A 21,943-nucleotide genomic window follows, 5' to 3' on the forward strand; every position below is an offset into this window, starting at 1 on the left:
AAGCATGGACTGAAACTCAAAACCTGGACATGAACTGAACACAAAAACGTAACTTAAAACATGAAACTAAAAACATAAGTCCATGGGCGTGACAACAGACAGCAGAGAAATGTCCTGGAATTTAGAGGCTGGATACAACAAGACATTCAGACAGAGGAAATGTTTTCAGATCAGTGTGTTGTTAAGGAACATGGAGGTGTGTTCCAACACGAACTCCACCGGCTGGACCGGTCCTTCCTGTCCTGCCTCCATCACAGATGAACTCTGCTCTGATTAGTTCCAGGAAACAGCTCACCTGTGTCTCGGTCCGTGGAGCGGAGAGGCTTCTTCTTCATCAACTCTGAACAAAGTGTAAGTTCAAACTTTCCAGTTTGTTTCTGCTCTGTAATGTTGGAGAACATGTTCACTTCTTATTTCAGAACAAACTTTGATCTGTTTATGTTTGAAGACAAATCTACACGATGATCAGCTTATTGATTAACTGGTGTGGTGGAAATTTTAGTAAGGCACAGAGTCAGTTATTCTCTACTGAGGAGATTAGCTTTTAATAATATCTTGAAAGACAGAACAGTACAAGGTACAGAGCTGCTCTGACCACTGAGACAAAAACTATTCGGTTATAATGCACATTGTTGCGTCATCGCTCCTCGGGTGGAGGTGAGCGTTCTTATCCATTATCTTATCTTGCCAACCTTTCATCCCTAACTAGAGTTAAGGTTGCCCAGACACGGCTGTAAATACAGCTTCACCCCCCTAAAGTACAGCTTTCTCATTTTAACAAGGGGCAGAGAATCAGAGCCAATCAGAGGAGGAGCAGCTGATCTTTTTACAGCCCGAATGATGGAGAGGAGGATGTGAGTTGCTGTGCAGATGAATGATGTGTGTTTCCTCTGCAGAAGAAGGCAGAAAGTGTGTGTGAGCTGATGTGAGTTCAGCAGCATGGATCAGAGTGAGGACACTGAAACCTCTCTGTGTGGGGAACATGAGAGCCAGAGCAAAGCTCAGAGGTGAGGTGACCATCTCTAGCTGTCCATGACTCTCCTCCATGTCCCAGCTCAGCGCTCACATCACCAAACCACCTTTACGGATCCTGGTTGTGTTAGTTGGTGTTTATCAGGTGTTTGATCATCATTAAAAAGGACTGTTCTGTCAGTGGTAGAAGTGAATTGTGTGGATACGAGAGCGGAGCAAAAAAACGAAAATTACAAGCAATCAAAAAGGAAAGAGCGACAGAATTATTACAGAAAACACCCAAATTAACCAAGATGTGGAGTAGTCAGCCTGCTGTAGCAGCTACCACCGCTAGCCAACTAACCAGCCCAACTAGCCAGTCTGCTAGCAATAGTGCTACAATCACTGAGGAAACAAGTGATGGAGAAGAACCAGTGGGTAATGTAGCAGATGAGCCTGTTGATTCTGAGGCAGGGAAGAAAATAGATATATCAACAGATATTGCATGCTTGGTGAGTCATGTTTTTTTTCGCTGACGGGCCGCGGCTGCCTCCTCAATATGCCCCATTAATGTGTAAAATAGTTTTAGCGTGTTTGTGTGCACATTTCAAACAGTTTACCCCAAATATGCCACACATTCCTGCCTGTCTTCTTGCTTGGGGTTTGTTGTGAGTAACCGGACATGTACCAGGGCCTTACTCCCGGAGTAAGTTAACCATTCAATGCCCAAACCGTTTGAGCCATAGCCAGGGCCTTCATTGAGCTTTGTTTAATACAATAGGCCCTACATTGTTTTATAGTTTTTGATGAGTTTACAAAAACAGGATGCATTTCTATAAATTAAGTAACTTTCAAAAAACAGTTCAGTTAATGTGGTTTAGGCCTAACTTGCTGAACTTGATAGCAAATGCATTTTATTACATTTTCTGTAATGATTTGCCAAAGTCACCAAATCATCAATTTTATACTTTCTTTTTCCCTACATTTTCAAATAGGCCAATAGGTTTATTCAGATACATTTTGTTTTCCCATCCTCATTCTGTCAGCTTTGTCAACACTACTGCAATGATAATAAAGCTACCCTTGAATTGAAGTGAATTGAATTGAAATCATATTACCAGTTCACTTTAAACGGTAGTCTGTCATAGATTGGTACTGTGTACGCTGATGTGTCAGTGAGGTCATGCGTCAGAACATGATATGAAGGGCCTCATCCTGGTAATTAGCCCCGGGCCTCAGAAAGTGTTAAAGTGTTGGAAAAGCTGTTTATGTCCAGGGAGTCCTCTGATCCACTGCTCACATCCACACATCCCTTCATGGAGCTTCACCTTGTGTTGGTCTCTGTGTGGACAGACACAATGTGAGCTCATTCTTCATGATTCCTCCACAGAGTGGACCAGCAGAGCTCAGAGGGTCCCAGTGGTCCGTCTGCCCAGCAGCATCAAACACAGCTGGACTCCATATTTATGGTCTGTACATGTACAACAACTACTTTTCCATCTGTTCTGCTCACAGCCATCTCCATGCTGCACTCTGTAGACCAGTGCTGGTTTTAAGTCCTGTCACTGGTTTTAAGTCACTAGTTTTAAGTCACTGGTTTTAAGTCCCGTCATGCTCACAGTTTATATAAACAACATTATATCCTCTAGAAAAAAAATGATATATATGCAGACGACACAGTTCTGTATTGCTCTGCACAGTAAGCCACTGAAGCCCTTCAACAAACTACAAGAAGATCCTGCAGTTAGTCAGGAATGTCAAACAGATTCGATCTTTTCTCTAGAATCAGAAGCATCATGGATCCCAGTTTGGACATTAGTTCTCTTAATGGGTGACATACTGAGAGTGTCTCAGAGTAGATGTGTCTTGGTACATAGTTGAACCAAAAACTTACCTTAACTTGTATCCGACTTCATCAGGGAGCCGCGATGACTCCAGAGGACATCTTAAACACTCTGGAAGATCTGGGAGATGAGGAGTTCTGTAAATTCAAGTGGTTCCTGCAGCAGGCCGACAGCCTTGGAGGCCTCCCGGCCATCAAAAAGTACCGACTGGAGACGGCAAACAGGTCGGACACAGTGGACCTGATGGTGCAGACCTACAGACTTCCTGGAGCTGTGGAGGTGACCAGGAAGGTGTTAGAGAGGATCAACAGGAACGACCTGCTGCAGAGTCTTTCTGCCATCAGCTCAGGAGCAGAAGGTCGGTCACAGGAAGAGAAACTCATAGAGTCACCGACTCCTACATTAAAATAATATTTAAATTAAATTAAATTAATTTAAATAAATATTAAAATTAAAATAAATAAATAATAAAGTTGATCAGAGAACAGTTTACATCAGTTTAACCCACATAAACTGCCTTTCAGAGGCTGTTTGGGATGTTCAGGGGTCGTCAGAGAACAGAGGACCTTCATCCTCTCAGCCACAGGCTCTTCTTCCTCAGACTGAAGGTAAAACTACTGTATTTTCTGGTGAGTAGCAAAGAAAGCCTTAAAGAATAAAGGACGGTGGTGTGTCTAACTGAGTCTTCAGCGCCCAGCATCAGTGCCCCTGATTCCAGCGTATGAAGGAACCACTGTGGGCAGAGCAGCATCTGGCCCTCTGGATGGAGCCTCTGGGCTCTGGGGCTCTCTCTGCTTCAGGAAGGCTCATGTCGGAGATGTTTTTGGGGACACGTCCTTTGACTGATGTGTGCAGAGCAGCATACATTACATTACACAACACAACACAACACAACACTGCATTGCTTTGCAATACATAACATTACATCACGTTACATTACATTACATAACATTACATAAAATCACATTACATTACAGTCATTCTGCAGACGCTTTTATCCAAAGCGACTTACAATAAGGCTTCATTTACACTGCAAGTCTTGATGCCCAGATCTGATTTTTTGCCTAAATCCGATTTTTTTTTTTTTTTTTAACCTGTGGTTACACATACTTTAATAATGTGACTCATATCTGATTAACGCGATTACACTTGCCTATCACCTGAAACATCGTGCATGCCTACTTAAGTGTTTACCAAACTCTACTGCTGAGGCAAATGGACGAAATTGACATAGGTGTGATGCTAGTGTTGCGGTACATGAGAAGTTCGCCCAACATTGTCAGGATTTTAAGGCAGAGAAGGAGGAAAAGGGCCATTATTATTATTGCCTCCTCAGCGGTTCAGAGGAGTGTCTGGGTGCGAGACCGATCCCAGATCCTCGCATATTTAATGACGTGTGGAACGCAATGTGTAAGAATATCCGATCTGCCTGTTTACACGGCAGTCGGATTGTCACATATCCGATTCGTATCTGATAAATTTCCACATATGAAGCAGTCTTGTATCCGTTCTCAAAATATCCAAATGCATGAGTCCTTGTCCTATTTACATGGTCAAAAAACATATCCGATCTGTATCACATGAGAGCAAAAAATCGGAATTGGTTAACATTTAACTGACAGGCAGAGACAAGCTATTGGACGGGCATTTAAATGAGAAGGGGGGTCCCCTAGCGGGGGGTCTGGGGGTCCTCCCACAGAAAATTTGGTATTTCTTAGATGCAATTTTCTGCATTTTAACCGAATTGTGGGCCCCGTTTCAGCACAATAAGGAACTGTCCTTCTGTTACTAAATACGGGACGATTCCATTATTTCAAGGGACAGTTGGCAACTCGTTTAGGCAGCCCTGGCAAACACATCACGCTTCCTTTAAAGTAGGCATTCGGAGACATCTCGAATAGCCTGCACAGTTTAATCCACTCTGTATAATCATCGGTGCATAAATTGAACGCAAAGCCCAGATCACGTTTGCCCCTTTCTAGTCGTCATTAATACTAATACACACAACGAGCAAACAGGAGCGCAACAACAACAGCAACGCCCACGCACGGCCACAGTGGATTTAGACTGCCGTTGAGCCGACATCAGAACGCATTTGAACATGTAGTTCAGGGTCGGACTGGGAAAAAAAATCGGCCCTGGCAATTTTCCCCGGGACCAGCCCCCCCTCAGTATTAATTAGTATCTCCAATCTAATTAAATAAAAATAAAAAACGAGCACAGACCGCTCAGTCAATGGCATGTACCCATAGAAAAAATACACACCCAACACACAACCTGACTATCGGCTAACAACCATGATCAGTAACCCACACAAACCCAGACACATAATGGCTCGGTGGCCAGCAATCGGATAAACCAATGAAGTGAATCAATCCTGTGAAAGAATGAAAACAAGTGAATGAAACCTGCACTCACCCATTATGAAGTTAACTCTGCCAGCCCCATACTCTTGCCCCTGCTCAGCCAACTCCTTGACGTCGGGTATGGTTGGTAACGTTACGGCGGCTAGCATTAGCAACGAGGCTGCTAGGCTTGCTAAATCGGTAAGCATTAGGCTACTGAAGAAAGCTTGTCTTTTTAGTTACATTATATTATCATCTTTCTTCTCGGCTATAACCTTTGTTTACGGCCACTGGCCCTAACCTGACGCGTTAGCTTAGCTGTCAAATCACCGGAAGTTTTCACCGGAAGTACTGGCGCACACACAAAAGCTCTCTCCAGACATATCTTTCTTTCATTCCGCCCAGATGAAATTTAATGCCACTCTTCGAAAATCAGAGAAATTTAAGACATTTTAAGACCTTAAAAAACGTATTTTTTATTTAAGACTTTTAGATCGTGTCCCCTCATGCACTGCAGTGTTTGAGGCAATCTCCGGTCAAACGTCAAAGTGAACCCAGGGAGGGCACACCGGCGTGGATGGGGGGGCAATGCCCGCGAGTGCCCCCCCGTGGCGCCAGTGCTGTGACAGTGTAAATGTAGCCAAAGTGTGTTCCACATCGGTAGGCAAAAGAACTTCAGGTCACAAGAAATCATAAGTGCACTGAAAAAAATCAAAGTCTTACCAAGTATATTTGTCTCATTAGCTTAAAAACCTCTTTAAATGTCAAAAAAAGCTTGTTTCATATGATATGTGACTCAAAACAATTTGTTTTCAAGACTTTTTCATTGAACAAGATATTCAAGATGTATTGTATTAAAACAAGACCCTATATCTGGCTGAAATGGTGCTTGTTAGGCAGTTGTTTCTTATATCAAGTGTAATGAGATATTTTGACTAGAAATTAGACAAATGTACTTGGTAAGACTTTGATTTTTTCCAGTGAGAAAGACAGTTTACAGAGTCTACACACTGGAAAAAATCTAAAGTCACTAAAAATCTAACTCAGAGAGTTAGTAGGAGAAGTGTGCGGTTTGGAACACAGGCGATGTGTAGAGGGAGAAAAGAAGAGGACCCAGGACCGAACCTTGGGGAACCCCAGTGGTGAGCCTACGTGGCTTCGACACAGACCCTCTCAGTGATTGGCTCTCATGGGATTTCTGACTTTGGCTTGAAATGTGTTTCCATGCTGTGTTTCCAGCTTCTAACAGGAGCTCAGTCACCTGTAACTGGTGTGTTTGTTTCAGACTGAAACTTTCTTCTTTCTGTTGGAGACAGATTTAATGGTTCCAGTTCCTGAGCCGCAGCCCGTCACATTTTACCAACAGATGCTTCAGTCCAACTTCCAGGACACGTTCATGTGTGCACGGGAAGGCTGGGCGGAGGATAAACAGCGTCTGGTAGATATCTACACAGAGCTGTACATCACAGCAGGGTGGGACGTGCACATGAACACGCAGCACGAGGTCCGACAGATCGAGGGGGCGAGGAAGCCGGCAGAACCGGAGAAAGCAGTGAGACCCAGAGACATGTTCAAACATCCTTCTGGAGAATACAGACCCGTAAAAACTGTGCTGACCAATGGAATAGCAGGAATTGGAAAAACCCTCCTGGTGCAGAAGTTTGTGTTGGACTGGGCCGAACACAGATCCAATCAGGATGTGCATCTCATCTTCCCCTTCACCTTCCGTCAGCTGAACCCTCTGCAGGGAGGAGAGTTCAGTTTGGCACAACTCATTCATGAATGCATCCCAGAAACCGTGGACATCAGAGAGGAGGCGCTGAACCACATCTTCACCGCTCTGCAGTCATCGGGAAACAGCAACTACGACAAGAGCAAATTCAAGCTGCTGTTTGTGTTGGACGGACTGGATGAGAGCCGCCTTCATCTGGACCTTCATGCTGAAGACGTCGGCCCTGTGGACGTAATGAAGCCGACTGCAGCCGGCGTGCTGCTGAGGAGGCTCATCAGCGGGAAACTGTTACGCTCCGCTCGCCTCTGGATAACCACACGACCCGCGGCGGCCAATCAGATCCCTCGAAGGTTGGTCAGCTGCGTGACGGAGGTCAGAGGGTTCACCGACCCTCAGAAGGAGGAGTACTTCAGGAAGAGATTCAGAGACGAGGAGCAGGCCGGCAGGATCATCTCCCACATCCACACATCCCAAAGCCTCCACATCATGTGCCACATCCCGGTCTTCTGCTGGATCACTGCTACAGTTCTGGAGGATGTGTTGGAAACCAGAGAGGGAGCAGAGCTGCCCAGCACCCTGACTGAGATGTACATCAACTTCCTGGTGGTTCAGGCCAAAGTGAAGAAGCTCAAGTATGATGGAAGAGCTGCGACAGATCCACACTGGAGTCCAGAGAGCAGGAAGATGATTGAGTCTCTGGGAAAACTGGCTTTTGAGCAGCTGCAGAAGGGAAACCTGATCTTCTATGAATCAGACCTGACAGAGTGTGGCATCGATATCTCAGCAGCCTCAGTGTACTCAGCAATGTTCACACAGATCTTTAAGAAGGAGAGAGGGCTGTACCGGGAGAAGGTGTTCTGCTTCATCCATCTGAGTGTTCAGGAGTTTCTGGCTGCTCTTCATGTGCATCTGACCTTCATCAACTCTGGACTCAACCTGATGGGAGAAAAACAAAAGTGGTTTAAATTATTCAAATACAAAAAAGACCTAAAACATCTCCACCAGAGTGCTGTGAACAAGGCCTTAGAGAGTCCAAACGGACACCTGGACCTGTTCCTCCGCTTCCTCCTGGGTCTTTCCCTGCAGACCAATCAGAGGCTCCTACGAGGCCTGCTGACACAGACAGGAAGTAGCTCACAGACCAATCAGGAAACAGTCCGTTACATCAAGAAGATCAGTGAGAATCTGTCTGCAGAGAGAAGCATCAATCTGTTCCACTGTCTGAATGAACTGAATGATCGTTCTCTGGTGGAGCAGATCCAACAGGCCCTGAGTTCAGGAAGTCTCTCCACAGATAAACTGTCTCCTGCTCAGTGGTCAGCTCTGGTCTTCATCTTACTGTCATCAGGAAAACATCTGGATGAGTTTGACCTGAAGAAATACCGTGCTTCAGAGGAGGCTCTTCTGAGGCTGCTGCCAGTGGTCAAAGCCTCCAACAAAGCTGTGTGAGTACAGATATAGAGGGATGTGTATGAATATCCTGCTGCTGTTTCTATAGCAGAGAAAGTCCCAGATTTATCTCATTATTCCCTCCTCAGACTGAGCGGCTGTAACCTCTCAGAGAGAAGCTGTGCAGCTCTGTCCTCAGCTCTCAGCTCCCAGTCCTCCAGCCTGACAGAACTGGACCTGAGTAACAACAAGCTGCAGGATTCAGGAGTGAAGCAGCTGTCTGATGGACTGAAGAGTCCAAACTGTGACCTGGAAGCTCTCAGGTCAGGATTCTCTGCTGTTTCAGCTTCATACAGTCTCTGTGACGCAATAACATCTGTTACATTTTCAGAGATGTTTAAAATCACAAAGTAAAATATCTCCAGACCTGTGTCACTTTCCTCTGATGTAGTCTGAACACACACACACACACACACACACACACATATGAACTCTGGCTGAAACATTTATTTATAACCTTTGAAATAGACATAAAAAACAACTATTTTCAGGTTAAATCAGTCGCTGCAGCTGTGAAGATGCCGTCTACAGATGCTGGCCTGATGCCCAGATGTTTGATAATCATGAGGGGAAATAATTTCCTGTTATCCTTTGAAAACAAGCGCAGTTAAGCCAGTTTAGGACATAAACTAACATGTTATGATGAAAAACCAGCTTTGATTTGTGAAAAATATGAGAAAATCATTCATTTTCAGACAGCAGCATTCAAGAATCACTTCAAGCACGTTTTCAGACTCTGTGCCTCAACACCTCTGACAGGAAGGTGTAATACAGCAACAGTCAAAGGTTTGGACACACCCACTGATTCAAAATGAATGAGGAGGTCAGCCCAAACTCTAAAGTGGTCCCTACGATAAACAGAAATAAAGTTCAGTCCTTTGTTCAACTGACAAGAAGAAGACGAGTGTTGGGTGAAATAAAGATGTTCCACCTTGTGTTTCTTCTCCTGGTTGAAACCCGGCCGTCGTCCTTCTCCTTGATGTTCCTGTTGTTTGGATCCAGGTGCTGCAGAGACTCTTGTTCCTTCTCTCAGTTCAGACTGCAGTTCTGTCAGCTCATGTGGGGAATGCTGCCACCTGCTGCTCTAGTTACGAACTGCACCTCACATCGGTGCATCTTCTCTGCAGATCAGCTGCACTAAAATGACACAAAACAGTCGGAGCAAAGTAACAGATTACATGTCACACACTGACAGAAAGAGATTCACAGATGTGCAAAACACGTTTCACATGTAAAAATGGATCCACAACCTTTTAGATGTCACTCTGCATGTGTTTTTGTTTCATGTTAAAGCATCGTAAGTTAAGTATGTAACTACGGTTCTATGAATCCCGGATGACCGCCAGAGGCGGTGCTGAAAGCACTGAATGTCCCTTCGCGCATGCGCCGTTCGAGTAGTAATGCCAACAGAGTCACACCTGTGACATGTCGGATGATCAATCAGAGGCTATATAGCCTGACGTCATCCGTCACTCTGTTCCTACAGAATCTTCTCGCGAAATGCAAGGATTCTGAGTGACAGAGAAGCTCTGGCGGTCATCCGGGATTCATAGAACCGTAGTTACATACGTAACTTTCGTTCTATTTCATCCCTACTGACCGCCAGAGGCGGTGCTGAAAGCACTGAATGACTAATACCAGCGGCGTCACGAGGAATCCAGAGCAAATACCTCATTGAGAAGGCTCAGAGGACCCTCGCCGCCGAACCTGATCCAGAGGATGAGGGGAGGCCACATTAACCCCGTAAAATCGGGTGAACGTGCTCGGGGAAGCCCATGATGCCACCGCACATATTGCTTCCATCAGACCCCTCTCAAGGCTGCCCAGGAAGCGGAGACGCACCTGGTAGAGTGCGCCTTCATGCCAACGAGTGGGGAGCAGCGTCCCGCAGCGTAGGCGTGGCAGATGACGCCCACGATCCAATGGGAGAGGCGTTGCTTGGAAGGAGGACAACCCAACCCAGGGCCTCCGTGACACAAGAACAGTTGGTCTGAGCGTTGTATAGCAGCAGTGGCTGCAATGTATGCTTCCAGTGCCCTCACTGGGCACAACGACTGAGACCCATCGGCCGTTCCCTCTGACACAGGCTGAAATCGTGCCAATCTCAATGGCCTGTTGCAATGACAACGAGATAAATCTTTATGCAGGAGTGCAGTGTTTGGCCACAAGGTAACACCAGAGCCATCAGTACCCCATCTGAAACAGGAGGGGCTGACAGAAAGAGCATGTAGCTCACTGACTCTCTTAGAGAAGACAGCAGCCGACAAAAAGGCAGTCTGACATGAGAGCCACCTGAGGTCTGCCTGTGCCAAAGGCTCGAATGGAGAGTGGCACAGAGCTTTAAGAACCAAGGGCAGATCCAAAACTGGTGCCCGCGGAACCATCGGCGGGTGCAACCTACGCGCACCACGCAAGAAAAGAGAAACTGGAATAGGGCTCCCCATGGTACAGCCCTCAAAGCCAGCATGAGTAGATGATGTCGCCGCTACCTACACCTTAAGTGTTGAAGGAGAGCGGCCCCTATCAAGAAGAGACTGGAGAAACTCCAGGATAGTGGGCACTGCACAGGTGAGTGGATCACCATTGCGGGCAGAACACCACTGGGAAAACAGCCGCCACCTGTCTTCACAGCACTGGCGAGTCGAGGGTGCCCAGGCACTCAAAAGGGTGCGTCTACCGGAACCCAAATATCCTGTCAGCAGCTGCACAGGCCGCCCAGCGGCCACACCCACAGTCGGAGGCGTTGAGGACTGGGGTACCATAGCAGTCCCAACTGGGACAGCAAAATCCCTTCTGGTTGGAAGACACCACGGGATGCCGTGACAGACCCTGCCGGAGCGGGAACCATGGCCGTGCTGGCCAACACGGAGCCCCTAGCAACCTCTCTTGGCCCTCCTCTGCAACCCGCCGAAGAGTAGGCCAATCAGAGACAGGGGTGGAAAGCATACAGGAGGACCCTTGGCCAGGGATGAGCCAATGCACCTGAAGCCCCCTTAAGGGAATTGCATCGAGGACATCGAGTCGATTCCTCTGCGGCGAAGAAGTCCCAGATCCTGAGCACTAAGTCGCTGTGAAGGGACCACTCTTCCCGGAGCAGTCGCCTGGCGGGAAAGAGAGTCTGCGACGTGGTTGTGCCACCCTGGTAAGAACACTGCCTGCAGGGTGGACAGGCGAGGAGAGGCCCATTCCAGGAGATCTCTTGACACTTCCAGAAGCCGCGCTGACCTGGTGCCACCTCGATGGTTGAGGTGGTAGACCGTAGAGGCGTTGTCTGACCGAATCAGAACATAATTCCCCTTCAGGTGGGAAAAAGGTGTCTGAGAGCCAGATGCACAGCACGCAGCTCCAGTATATGTATGTGTTAGGGCGCAGTGACAGCAGACCTAAGGGCACAACCCGAGCGACCGGCGCCAGTTGCCCAGTAGCCGCAGGGAGGCGACGTACGGAAACTGCCGGCCCAGCCTGAATCGACTGACCCACCGGAGTATATCGTTCACCCTTGAGCAGATGGGTAAGCCCTCATGGAAGGTCAATCCGGAGACACCCCAAGAAAAGTGGTTGTCTGAGATGGGGTCAGGCAGCTCGTCTCCAAGGTGGCCTGGAGGCCCAACTGGGACACATGATCAAGCAGACGACTCGTATCACGAGAAGCATGCGCCCGGGATGGGGTGCAGAAGCCAATCGTCGAGGTATGGAAGAGCCTTCATTCCGCAGAGGGGAAAGGTCTGCTTTTACACTCCGAGTGAACACCCTCGGGGAGAGAGAGAGGCCAAACGGGGGCATTGGAGAAAAACGGCGATGCTCTGCCGCAAGAGGTACATGAAAAGTACTCGTCCGTCAGATCTGTTGAGGGAAACCATTTGTCCCTCGTAACAGTCCGAAGAACCTCTGCCGTCGTGAGCCTGTGAAAAGGCAGCACCTTTAGATATCGATTCAGTCCCCCTGGGACCCAAAATAGTAGCCTCTGGGTTGCTGCAGAGGATCAATTGTCTCTATTGCATCCTTGGCCAGGAGGGCAGAAAGCTCCTGGTCCAGTGCTTGAGCTTACACCGGGTCGGTGATTATGGTCACCCTGACCCGGCGTGACATGCGAGGCCGCCGTTGGGATTGTAGCCGGTAACCCGAGGTAAGGGTGGGAACCACCCATGGATCCCCAGCATGAGTAGCCCAATACTGAGCTGCTGATTGGAAAAAAATTCGACGATTGGCCTGGTGGCCTCATCGTCCGTCCCCATGGCCCTTGATGGGGCGGCGGCCAGAGTTTGTGGCACATCACGATGCAGAGCCTCATTTGGTGACATCATAGTGTGGCCACCTCAGGTACAACCGCAGGCATAAGATCCAAGCCTGCCTTAACCGACTCATGTAAAGCCGCCGACACGCGGCCATCTGTGGAGGGGCGTGAAAGGCTCTAGTTCCGCCAACAAGCGCGTAACTCAGAGACAGAAGGGGCCCGTCTGCGCCTGAAAAAGGCACTTCCAGGAGCGGACTCTTCCACCTGCGGGACGTCCAACTGCAGCTGCCTCAATGCCATATGCATGACGTCCCGCATAGAGCTGCCACTCAACCCACCAGCTGCACTATGAGACGAAGAAAGTGAGTCAGTCTCTCACGACTGCGCCCCTTCCTCACTCTTAAAGTGAGGGGCAGAGGCAGCCAAAGACGACACATCCACCTCCGAAGCCAACTCTGGCATGGGTGGAGAAGAGGATCCAACCAGCGAAGGATCCAGCTGGCGTGCCTGAAGAAGGGATTTCACTTCTGTCAGTTCTGCAGACAAACGCTCAACTCTCGTGGAAAGGCCCTGATCAGACTTGGCTCGACTCTTCTTAGGAGGAGCCACAGAGGCTGTGGCCTCATTCCGGCGCTTCGAGCGCCTAGGGAGGGTCACCTTCCCAGAAGGTGGGAAGTCATTGCCAACCTCGGGGCGCAATCGGGCCAGCCGAGTCACCCACACGGCACGGGGCATGTAACCACAGTTCATGCAGGAATTATCTGATAGGGTCCCCACCAGGTGATCACGTCAAAGGAAGGCAGGGCACAGGTTGCCATCATCTGCCTGAAGCACGGTCCCACAATCCACACAACAGTGGGAGCCATCAATGTTCGAAACTGACCCGAGTCCAACCGCAGGCAGAAAGAACAGAGGAGCTGACACTGTCAGCTACGTCCAGAATACAGGACGACAAACCAGAAACTGGGAGAGGGGGCGAAAACGCAGCCATCACCAATTAAAGCAATCAAACTGAGATGCTACCACAGGTAGCTCACTCCAAAACCAAATAAGCGGTTAGCCAAAATCGGGAGAGGGGGCGAAAACGCTGCCGTCACCAATTAAAGCTCAGCACAAAATAGAGTGAGATATTAGCTAAAATCGGGGGAGGGGGTGAAAACGCTGCCTTCACCAATTAAAGCAATCAAACATAGATGCTACCTTACAGGTAGCTCAACTAAAACTGAATAAGCGGCCGGCTAAAATTGGGAGAGGGGCGAGATGCTGCCTTCACCAATTAAAGCTCAGCACAAAATAATGATATATTAGCGAAAATCGGGAGAGGGGGCGAAAACGCAGCCGTCACCAATTAAAGCTCAGCGCAAAATTCAAATTCAAATTCAATTCAATTCAAAAATACTTATAAATTAAATGTTGATGTAGCTCAATTAAATCAAAGAGTTATTATAGATGCTGATGGCTGTGGGCAGGAAAGATTTCCTGTAGCGGTCCGTTTTGCATCCAAACTGAAGAAGCCTTTGACTGAAGAGACTCTGTTTTCTGATAACAGTCTCATGGAGAGGATGTTCAGGGTTGTCCATAATTCTCTTGATTTTATGCAAAATCCTTCTTTGCATTATTGTCTCCAGAGGTTCCACAGTCGTCCCCAGAACAGAACCAGCCTTCCTTATCAGGTTGTTGAGTCTTTTTAGGTCCCTGGTTTTGATGCTGCTGCCCCAACAGATGACGCAAGAGGAAATGACGCTCTCAACAACAGACTTGTAGAAGATCTGCAACATCTTGTTGCAAACCTTGAAGGACCTTAGCTTCCTCAAGAAGTACAGTCTGCTCTGTCCTTTCTTGTAGATTGCTTCACTGTTGTGTCTCCAGTCCAGTCTGTTGTCCACATGAACACCAAGGTATTTATATTCCTCAACCACCTCCACTTCTTCTCCCATGATGGAAACAGGGTTTGATCTGACCTTGTTTCTCCTGAAATCTACAATCATCTCCTTTGTTTTACTAACATTCAAGATGAGATGATTGTTCCCACACCATGCCACAAAGCGGTCCACCAGCTCTCTGTACTCAGCTTCTTGTCCATCTCTGATACACCCGACAACTGCAGAGTCATCTGAATATTTCTGTAGATGACAGGAGTCTGACTTGTACTGGAAGTCTGAAGTGTACAGAGTGAAAAGGAATGGTGAGAGTACAGTCCCCTGTGGTGCTCCTGTGCTGCTGATCACCTGGTTAGACACACAATTCTTCAGTCTGACAAACTGTGGTCTGTTTGTCAGGTAGTCATTAATCCAGGTGATTGTTGAGGCCTCCACCTGAGTCTTCTGGAGTTTCAGACGAAGCAGATCAGGCTGGATTGTGTTAAATGCACTGGAGAAATCAAAGAACATGATCCTCACAGTGCTGCCTGCTTTATCCAGATGACAGTGGGTTTGTTGAAGCAGGTGTATGATAGCGTCTTCAACTCCAACTCCATGGCGATAAGCAAACTGCAGGGGGTCCTGATATGTGCTGGTTTGCTTACACAGTTGGGTCAACAGGAGTCTCTCCAGGACCTTCATGATGTGGGATGTCAGTGCAACAGGTCTGTAGTCATTGATATCTGAAGGGTGAGTTTTCTTTGGTACCGGAACCAGACAGGATGTCTTCCACAACAGTGGTACCTTCTCTTGGGTCAAGCTAAGGTTGAAAAGGTGTAGCAGAATCCCACAGAGCTGCTCTGCACAGGCCTTCAGGACTCGGGGGCTGACACCATCTGGACCTGCAGCCTTGTTCCGGTTCAGTCTTTCCAACTGCCTCTTCACCTGACTTCTAGAAACAGAAAAGTGGGAGGGGGAGGCAAAGGAGACAGCAGCATCTCCTGATTGGGTTGATGACAAACTAGTGGAAGCAGAAGAATCCATGACTGAGGTGGAGGTGGAGATGTTACAGGAAAGCTGTGGGTCAGAGGAGGATGGGATGTCTCTTTGGCTGGGAACAGGATGGGAGGATGGTGAGCTTGTTCCTGAACTGAACCTGTTGAAGAATGTGTTCAGCTCATTTGCTCTGTCCAGACTTCCATCCATCCGATCCTCCCTCTGCTTGAGGCCTGTGATCTTCTTCATTCCTGACCACACATCTCTGATATTGTTCCTGTGCAGTTTACTCTCAAGCTTCTTTCTAATAGAGTGAGATATCAGCTAAAATCGGGAGAGGGGGCGAAAACGCTGCCTTCACCAATTAAAGCAATCAAACATAGATGCTACCTTACAGGTAGCTCAACTAAAACTGAATAAGCGGCCAGCTAAAATTGGGAGAGGGGGCGAGACGCTGCCTTCACCAATTAAAGCTCAGCACAAAATAATGATATATTAGCTAAAATCGGGAGAGGGGGCGAAAACGCAGCCGTCACCAATTAAAGCTCAGCGCAAAATAGAGTGAGATATCAGCTAAAATCGGGAGAGGGGCGAGACGCCACCGTCACCAATTAAAGCAATCAAAACTCAGATGCTACCATAGGTAGCTCACTCTAACACCGGATAAGCGGTTGGCTAAAATCGGGAGAGGGGGCGAGACGCCACCGTCACCGATTAAAGCAATCAAACTCAGATGCTACCACAGGTAGCCATTCAAAACTGAATAATCAGCTGGCTAAAATTGGGAGAGGGGGCGAGACGCTACCGTCACCAATTAAAGCAAGTAAAACTGAGATGCTACCACAGGCAGCCCAGTCTAAAACTGAATAAGCCGTTGGCTAAAATTGGGAGAGGGGGCGAAACGCTGCCTTCACCAAATAAAGAAATCAGACTCAGATGCTACCACAGGTAGCCCAGTCTTAAAACTGAATAAGCCTTAGGCCAGAATTGGGAGAGGGGGCGAGACGCCACCGTCACCAAATAAAGAAATCAAACTTAGAGGCTACAGCAGGTAGCTCAGTTTAGGGAAATAAACAATCAGCTGTTTAATATCGGGAGAGAGGGGGCGAGACGCCACCATAACCGATTAAGGCAAACAAAGCTCAGATGTTACTGCAGGTAGCTCAGTTCAGAGCTAAACAATCAGCTGTTTAATATCGGGAGAGGGGGCGAGACGCCCTGTAACCGATCAAAGGAATAGCTCAGTTCACCGCTAAACAATCAGCTGTTTAATATCGGGAGAGGGGGCGAGACGCCCCGTAACCGATCAAAGGAATAGCTCAGTTCACCGCTAAACAATCAGCTGTTTAATATCGGGAGAGGGGGCGAGACGCCCCGTAACCGATCAAAGCAATAGCTCAGTTCAGAGCTAAACAATCAGCTGTTTAATATCGGGAGAGGGGGCGAGACGCCCCGTAACCGATCAAAGCAATAGCTCAGTTCAGAGCTAAACAATCAGCTGTTTAATATCGGGAGAGGGGGCGAGACGCCCTGTAACCGATCAAAGCAATAGCTCAGTTCAGAGCTAAACAATCAACTGTTTAGCTCAGCTTCAGAACTGAAAAAGCGGTAGGTTAAGGCGCTACCGTTACAAATCACAGTGCAACAACAGCCGGAGAGGCTAACCTTAAGTAGCCAAGCTGAAGTGTGCGTATCATACCACCAACCTGAAGCTGTGAGTCCAGGGGGGGGGGCGCAAACGACATGTCACAGGTGTGACTCTGTTGGCATTACTACTCGAACGGCGCATGCGCGAATATGGAGTTTATTTTGTGTCAATAAGTGTAAAGAAGACTTTTATAAGAGCAAGCAAAATATATCAATTCAAAAACTAAATTTAAAAAAGTCAAACAAAAAAAACAAATTCAAACAAAAAATACATGATTGCAATAAAAAAAACTGAAATTGTGTAAAATATTTGCCTTCGCCTCCTTCTCAGTTTTGGTTGTTGTCGTTTTCTTTGATTACGTCTCCAGCTTTCTCGTTTGCGCTCCCTGATTTTTGTTTGCGGTTCTGACACAAACCTGCCTGGTGGGTGGGCTTTCGATGGGGGCATTCCTATTGGCTTATTTGTGTTTGACGGACACAGCTGCAGCGACTGATTTAACCTGATTTAAACTGTGACCTGGAAGCTCTCAGGTCAGGATTCTCTGCTGTTTCAGCTTCATACAGTCTCTGTGATGCAATAACATCTGTTACATTTAACTGTAAATAATCACATCAACTGAATAAAATGGTTTGTTGTTGAAACTCATTACATTTAATGAAGCTACATTATCAACAGTTCCTGATTTAAATTTGTAGTGGCCATTTGTCCATTAAAAACAAATTAAACTTAAACCAAACAAAATCAAAAGACCACTGATGCACCATGGGGATGTGGTTTAATGCAGGCAAAAGAAGATGAATGTCCAAAAATGAATTCTTGCGTTTTTCTGATGATTTATTTCCAAAATAATAAAACAAACAAAAGAACAAAGAAAACCTACTGCTCTCTCCCTTTCCCTGGTAAAAACCATTGGCCCACCCCAGTGCATGCTGGTACTCCAGGTGCCTACCTACATAAATAGACTCAGGTGCCCAGTGTGACCCAATTAACAAAATATTCAAAACAAATAACTAATGAAGAATATTAGCAAGAAAAATCTAATCTAAATAAAGCACTGAAATTATTCAAATAAAGTTACTCATAATTAGCAAATTAAATTTACAACTAGAACCAAAAAACAAAAACTAACTCTACAAAAAGCTCCTACAAAATTGATTTAACATGTAAGAAAGTTGGTGCATGGTTGTTTGTCTCTGTGATGGACTGGCGACCTGCTGGCCTCTTAACCAATGACAGCTGGGATAGGCTCCAGCCCCCCATGATCCTTAGTTGGATTAAGCAGGTTTAGAAAATGGATGGATGGATGTGAGAAACTTGTATGAATAAAATGAAACAGACACCAGTTGTTGCTCTGTGTCTGCAGCCTGTCAGGCTGTCTGATCACAGAGGAAGGCTGTGCTTCTCTGGCTGAAGCTGTGACCTCCAACCCCTCCCATCTGAGAGAGCTGGACCTGAGCTACAACCATCCAGGAGCCTCAGGAGGGAAGCTGCTGAGGGCTGCACTGAAGGATCCACACAAACTCAGGTATGGAGAGGCCTGCTGCAGCCTCACAGTGTCTGACAGAGGAGGAAGAGCAGGGAACATGTTCTCTGTGCTGCACTCAGCCCTGTGCTTCTGCTTCCTGCTGAGTGTTACATGAACAATCACACATGTAGGAGCCTGTTTCCTTTGCTCAGCAGAAACACTGGTTGGACAGAAACAGCAGGTGTTTGAGCTCTCCAAGGAGAACATCTGCAGGAACAACAGTGAGAAGTGTCTGTTGGTCAGGGTTGATTCAGTTTGGTCTGAGGGGTATTACTAGATGTTTGTTACCTGGATTTAAATGGGATGATTTGGTGAAGGATAGAAAGGAAATGTTCATTATACAACTGCAATAGTGCCTGTGGTTCAAAGTGGGCTGAGGACGCAGAATTAAAGGCGTTGCAAAATGTAAATGCAGAGTCAGCATTGGAAATGTGAGAGTCTAAGGTGTGACCTTTGGAGTGTGTAGCCTCTTTCACTGACTGAGGTTAAAAGAGTGGATCAGATGTAAAAGCTTTAGGGCCGACAGAAGGTTGCAGCTCTGGCTCAGATCAGGAGCAGATGGCTGAAAGAAGCAGTTTGTTGGTGTCAGTGCTGATCAGACAGCTTTCATTCTAGTTTCCAGATGCTCCATTCCAGTGGATGAGTCCAGATGTTGGACTGTTCCTTTCTCAGTGTAGAACAGTGTGTGTGAGAGCCATGTAATGTCCATGTTTGATGCTGCTCTGACCCCCCTCCTGCTTTCAGGGTGGAGCCTGCTGGAGAACGATGGCTGACACCAGGGCTGAGGAAGTGTGAGTGTGTTCTTCATCTGATTCATGACATCCAGCCATCTTCACACTGTCACATCACTCATTGATCACAGTGAACAGATGATAGATCAATAACTGCAGCTGGACTGTGTTTGTTCTCTCCATCAGATTCCTGCCAACTCACAATCGACACAAACACAGTGAGCAGGAGACTGAAACTGTCTGACAACAACAGGAAGGTGTCATGGGTGATGGAGGATCAGTCATATCCTGATCATCCAGACAGGTTTGATGGCTGGCCTCACCTGCTGTGTAGAAATGTTCTGACTGGTCGCTGTTACTGGGAGGTCGAGTGGAGACGAGGAGTTGAATTATCAGTGAGTTACAGAGGAATCAGCAGGAGAGGAGACAGAGACTGTTTGTTTGGATGTAATGATCAGTCCTGGAGTCTGAGGTGCTCTGGGGATGATTACTATGGAGGTTACTCTATCAGGCACAATAACAGAGAAACATACATCTCCTCCTCCTCCTCCCCCCCCTGCAACAGAGCAGCAGTGTATGTGGACCGTCCCTCTGGCACTCTGTCCTTCTACAGAGTCTCCTCTGACACACTGATCCACCTCCACACCATCAGCACCACATTCACTGAAGAACCTCTGCATCCTGGGTTTACAGTCCTGACAACTGATTGCTGGTTGTCTCTGTGCTGAGTATACAGAGTGTCCTCCTGTCAGAGAATCCCTGCTGAACAGATAGTTCAGTCTGTTCATGTCTGTCTCTTTCACTCAGAAACACCTTTTCAGATTCATGGACTCAGTCAGTTTCTGTTTGAAACTCTTCTGAATGATTCCTTGGAAACTTCTTCCTCTTCCGGTCCTTTAAAGATGGAAGCTGCCATTCTTCCAGGATGTTGTTTTTCTGTGTGTTTCCAGTCAGAGCTTCACACTGAGTATCAGCAGGTTGTGTTTCTCTGCAGCTCACTTCAGCTGAGCCCATTCAGCTGATGTCAGCTGCAGTTAGTTTGCTGCACATGTGACAAACTGTGACATCAGAGAGGAATCACTGAGCTGCATCAGCCCAGATGAATTCCAACCTGCTGACAGATCTTCACTGATTCTGCTGCAATGAGCAGAAGTCTGGTGAGCAGCCGGGGTTCATCCTGATGTTTCTTCACTTTCACTTCCTGTTAGATGATGAAAGGACACCTGGACTGGAGCTGCTTTCTGATGGCAGAATGTTGCTGAATGTTGCTGTTGAACGCTCACACAGAGGACTGAAATGATCCTTTACAAACAACATTTGCATGAGCATGAGGGCCTGCCCACAGAGTTTAAAGGAGGCGCTGCCACACTCCTCACTTTGGATCACCTCTTCCTCCCGGCTGGAGAGGGAGAGGAGAAGAGCCCAGCAGCATCCTTTCTTTAACTCAGAGCAGCTTTTTGTCCCCCAGCAGCCACCGTCCTGTTTCTACAGACTTTAACAGTCCACAACATCTGCTTTGGATTGAAAGTTCCTGATGTTCAGCATCAGAATCCTGCCAGTGTTTCACTGTTAGTCTGTTTGGCTCATTCTGTCTTTATTCAGACTTTCTGACATTTTCACCTGGTGAATTATTGATTGAATTATAGATTTTTCATCTCAGAAATGGGACTTTTTGCTTCATTATTCATCACAATGTTCATTTTTCATGTTTTTATCTGATAATTTTATTCATTAAACTTAGTTTAAACTTAGTCATATTCATATATTGAAGATCTGTTATCATTCATTATATCAACCGTTCTGTTATTAGTTATATATTTTTTTTAAATACTTCCTCTTAGAGGAAAGTTTATCCATGTTTGTGAGCTTTTATTAGTTTACTCAAATGATCTCATTAACGCTTCACTGAGAGGAAAACTTAGTTATATTCAAATGGTTTATTAGGACCTATTATCACTGTATAAACCTTAATATTTCCTCTCAGAATAAAGTTTTTTACCCAAGTCCCCTTTAATTTATGGACCATTGAACGGCTTTTTAAATGCTCCCTCTTAGAGGAAAGCTTATCCATGATTCTGATCTTATTAATGCTTCAGTAGGAGGCAAACTTAGTCATATTCATATATTGAAGATCTGTTATCATTCATTATATCAACCGTTCTGTTATTAGCTATATTTTTAAATGCTTCCTCTTACAGGAAAGTTTATCCATGTTTGTTAGCTTTTGTTAGTTTACTCAAATTACCTGTTATAGTTATATTAATCTTACTATTAGCTAAATTTACTTTTGCTCTGTTATAGTTATACCAATCTTACTGTTAACTAAAATTAATGTTTTTATTTACCTGTATTTCTGTGTTGTATTTTTTATGTCTTTATGTAAAGCACATTGAGTTGCCTGTGGTATGAAATGCGCTATATAAATAAAGATTGATTGATTGATTAAAGTTCAAAGTTGGTGAAATTTTGTCTGTCCTTTTCTCTAATTTTTACTCTTTATCTCAGTCGTGTTTTTTACTTTTTTTTGGAAAATATTGAGTATTTATCTGAATATATTTAGGTATTATATTTCTATTTTAGAATATTTGACATATTTTACTTTTATTATAAAAATCTGACCATTTAAGGC

The 21,943-nt window shown here is 46.2% G+C and overlaps 1 protein-coding gene across 1 annotated transcript; it reads left to right on the forward strand.

Moving 5' to 3' along the window:
• The first annotated feature begins 280 nt into the window (after positions 1–280).
• LOC142378203 (NLR family CARD domain-containing protein 3-like) lies at positions 281–20,977 on the forward strand. Its single transcript, XM_075462462.1, has 10 exons — positions 281–351; positions 897–1,007; positions 2,342–2,420; positions 2,871–3,153; positions 3,320–3,403; positions 6,457–8,317; positions 8,411–8,584; positions 18,422–18,583; positions 19,328–19,374; positions 19,501–20,977. Exons 2-10 carry the CDS (start codon positions 940–942, stop codon positions 20,040–20,042), a joined length of 3,300 nt encoding a protein of 1,099 aa, XP_075318577.1. The 5' UTR covers positions 281–351; positions 897–939; the 3' UTR covers positions 20,043–20,977.
• Positions 20,978–21,943: the final 966 nt, after the last annotated feature.

This window comes from Odontesthes bonariensis, chromosome 4, assembly GCF_027942865.1.
Source record: "Odontesthes bonariensis isolate fOdoBon6 chromosome 4, fOdoBon6.hap1, whole genome shotgun sequence".
NCBI classification, from domain to species: Eukaryota; Metazoa; Chordata; class Actinopteri; order Atheriniformes; family Atherinopsidae; genus Odontesthes; species Odontesthes bonariensis.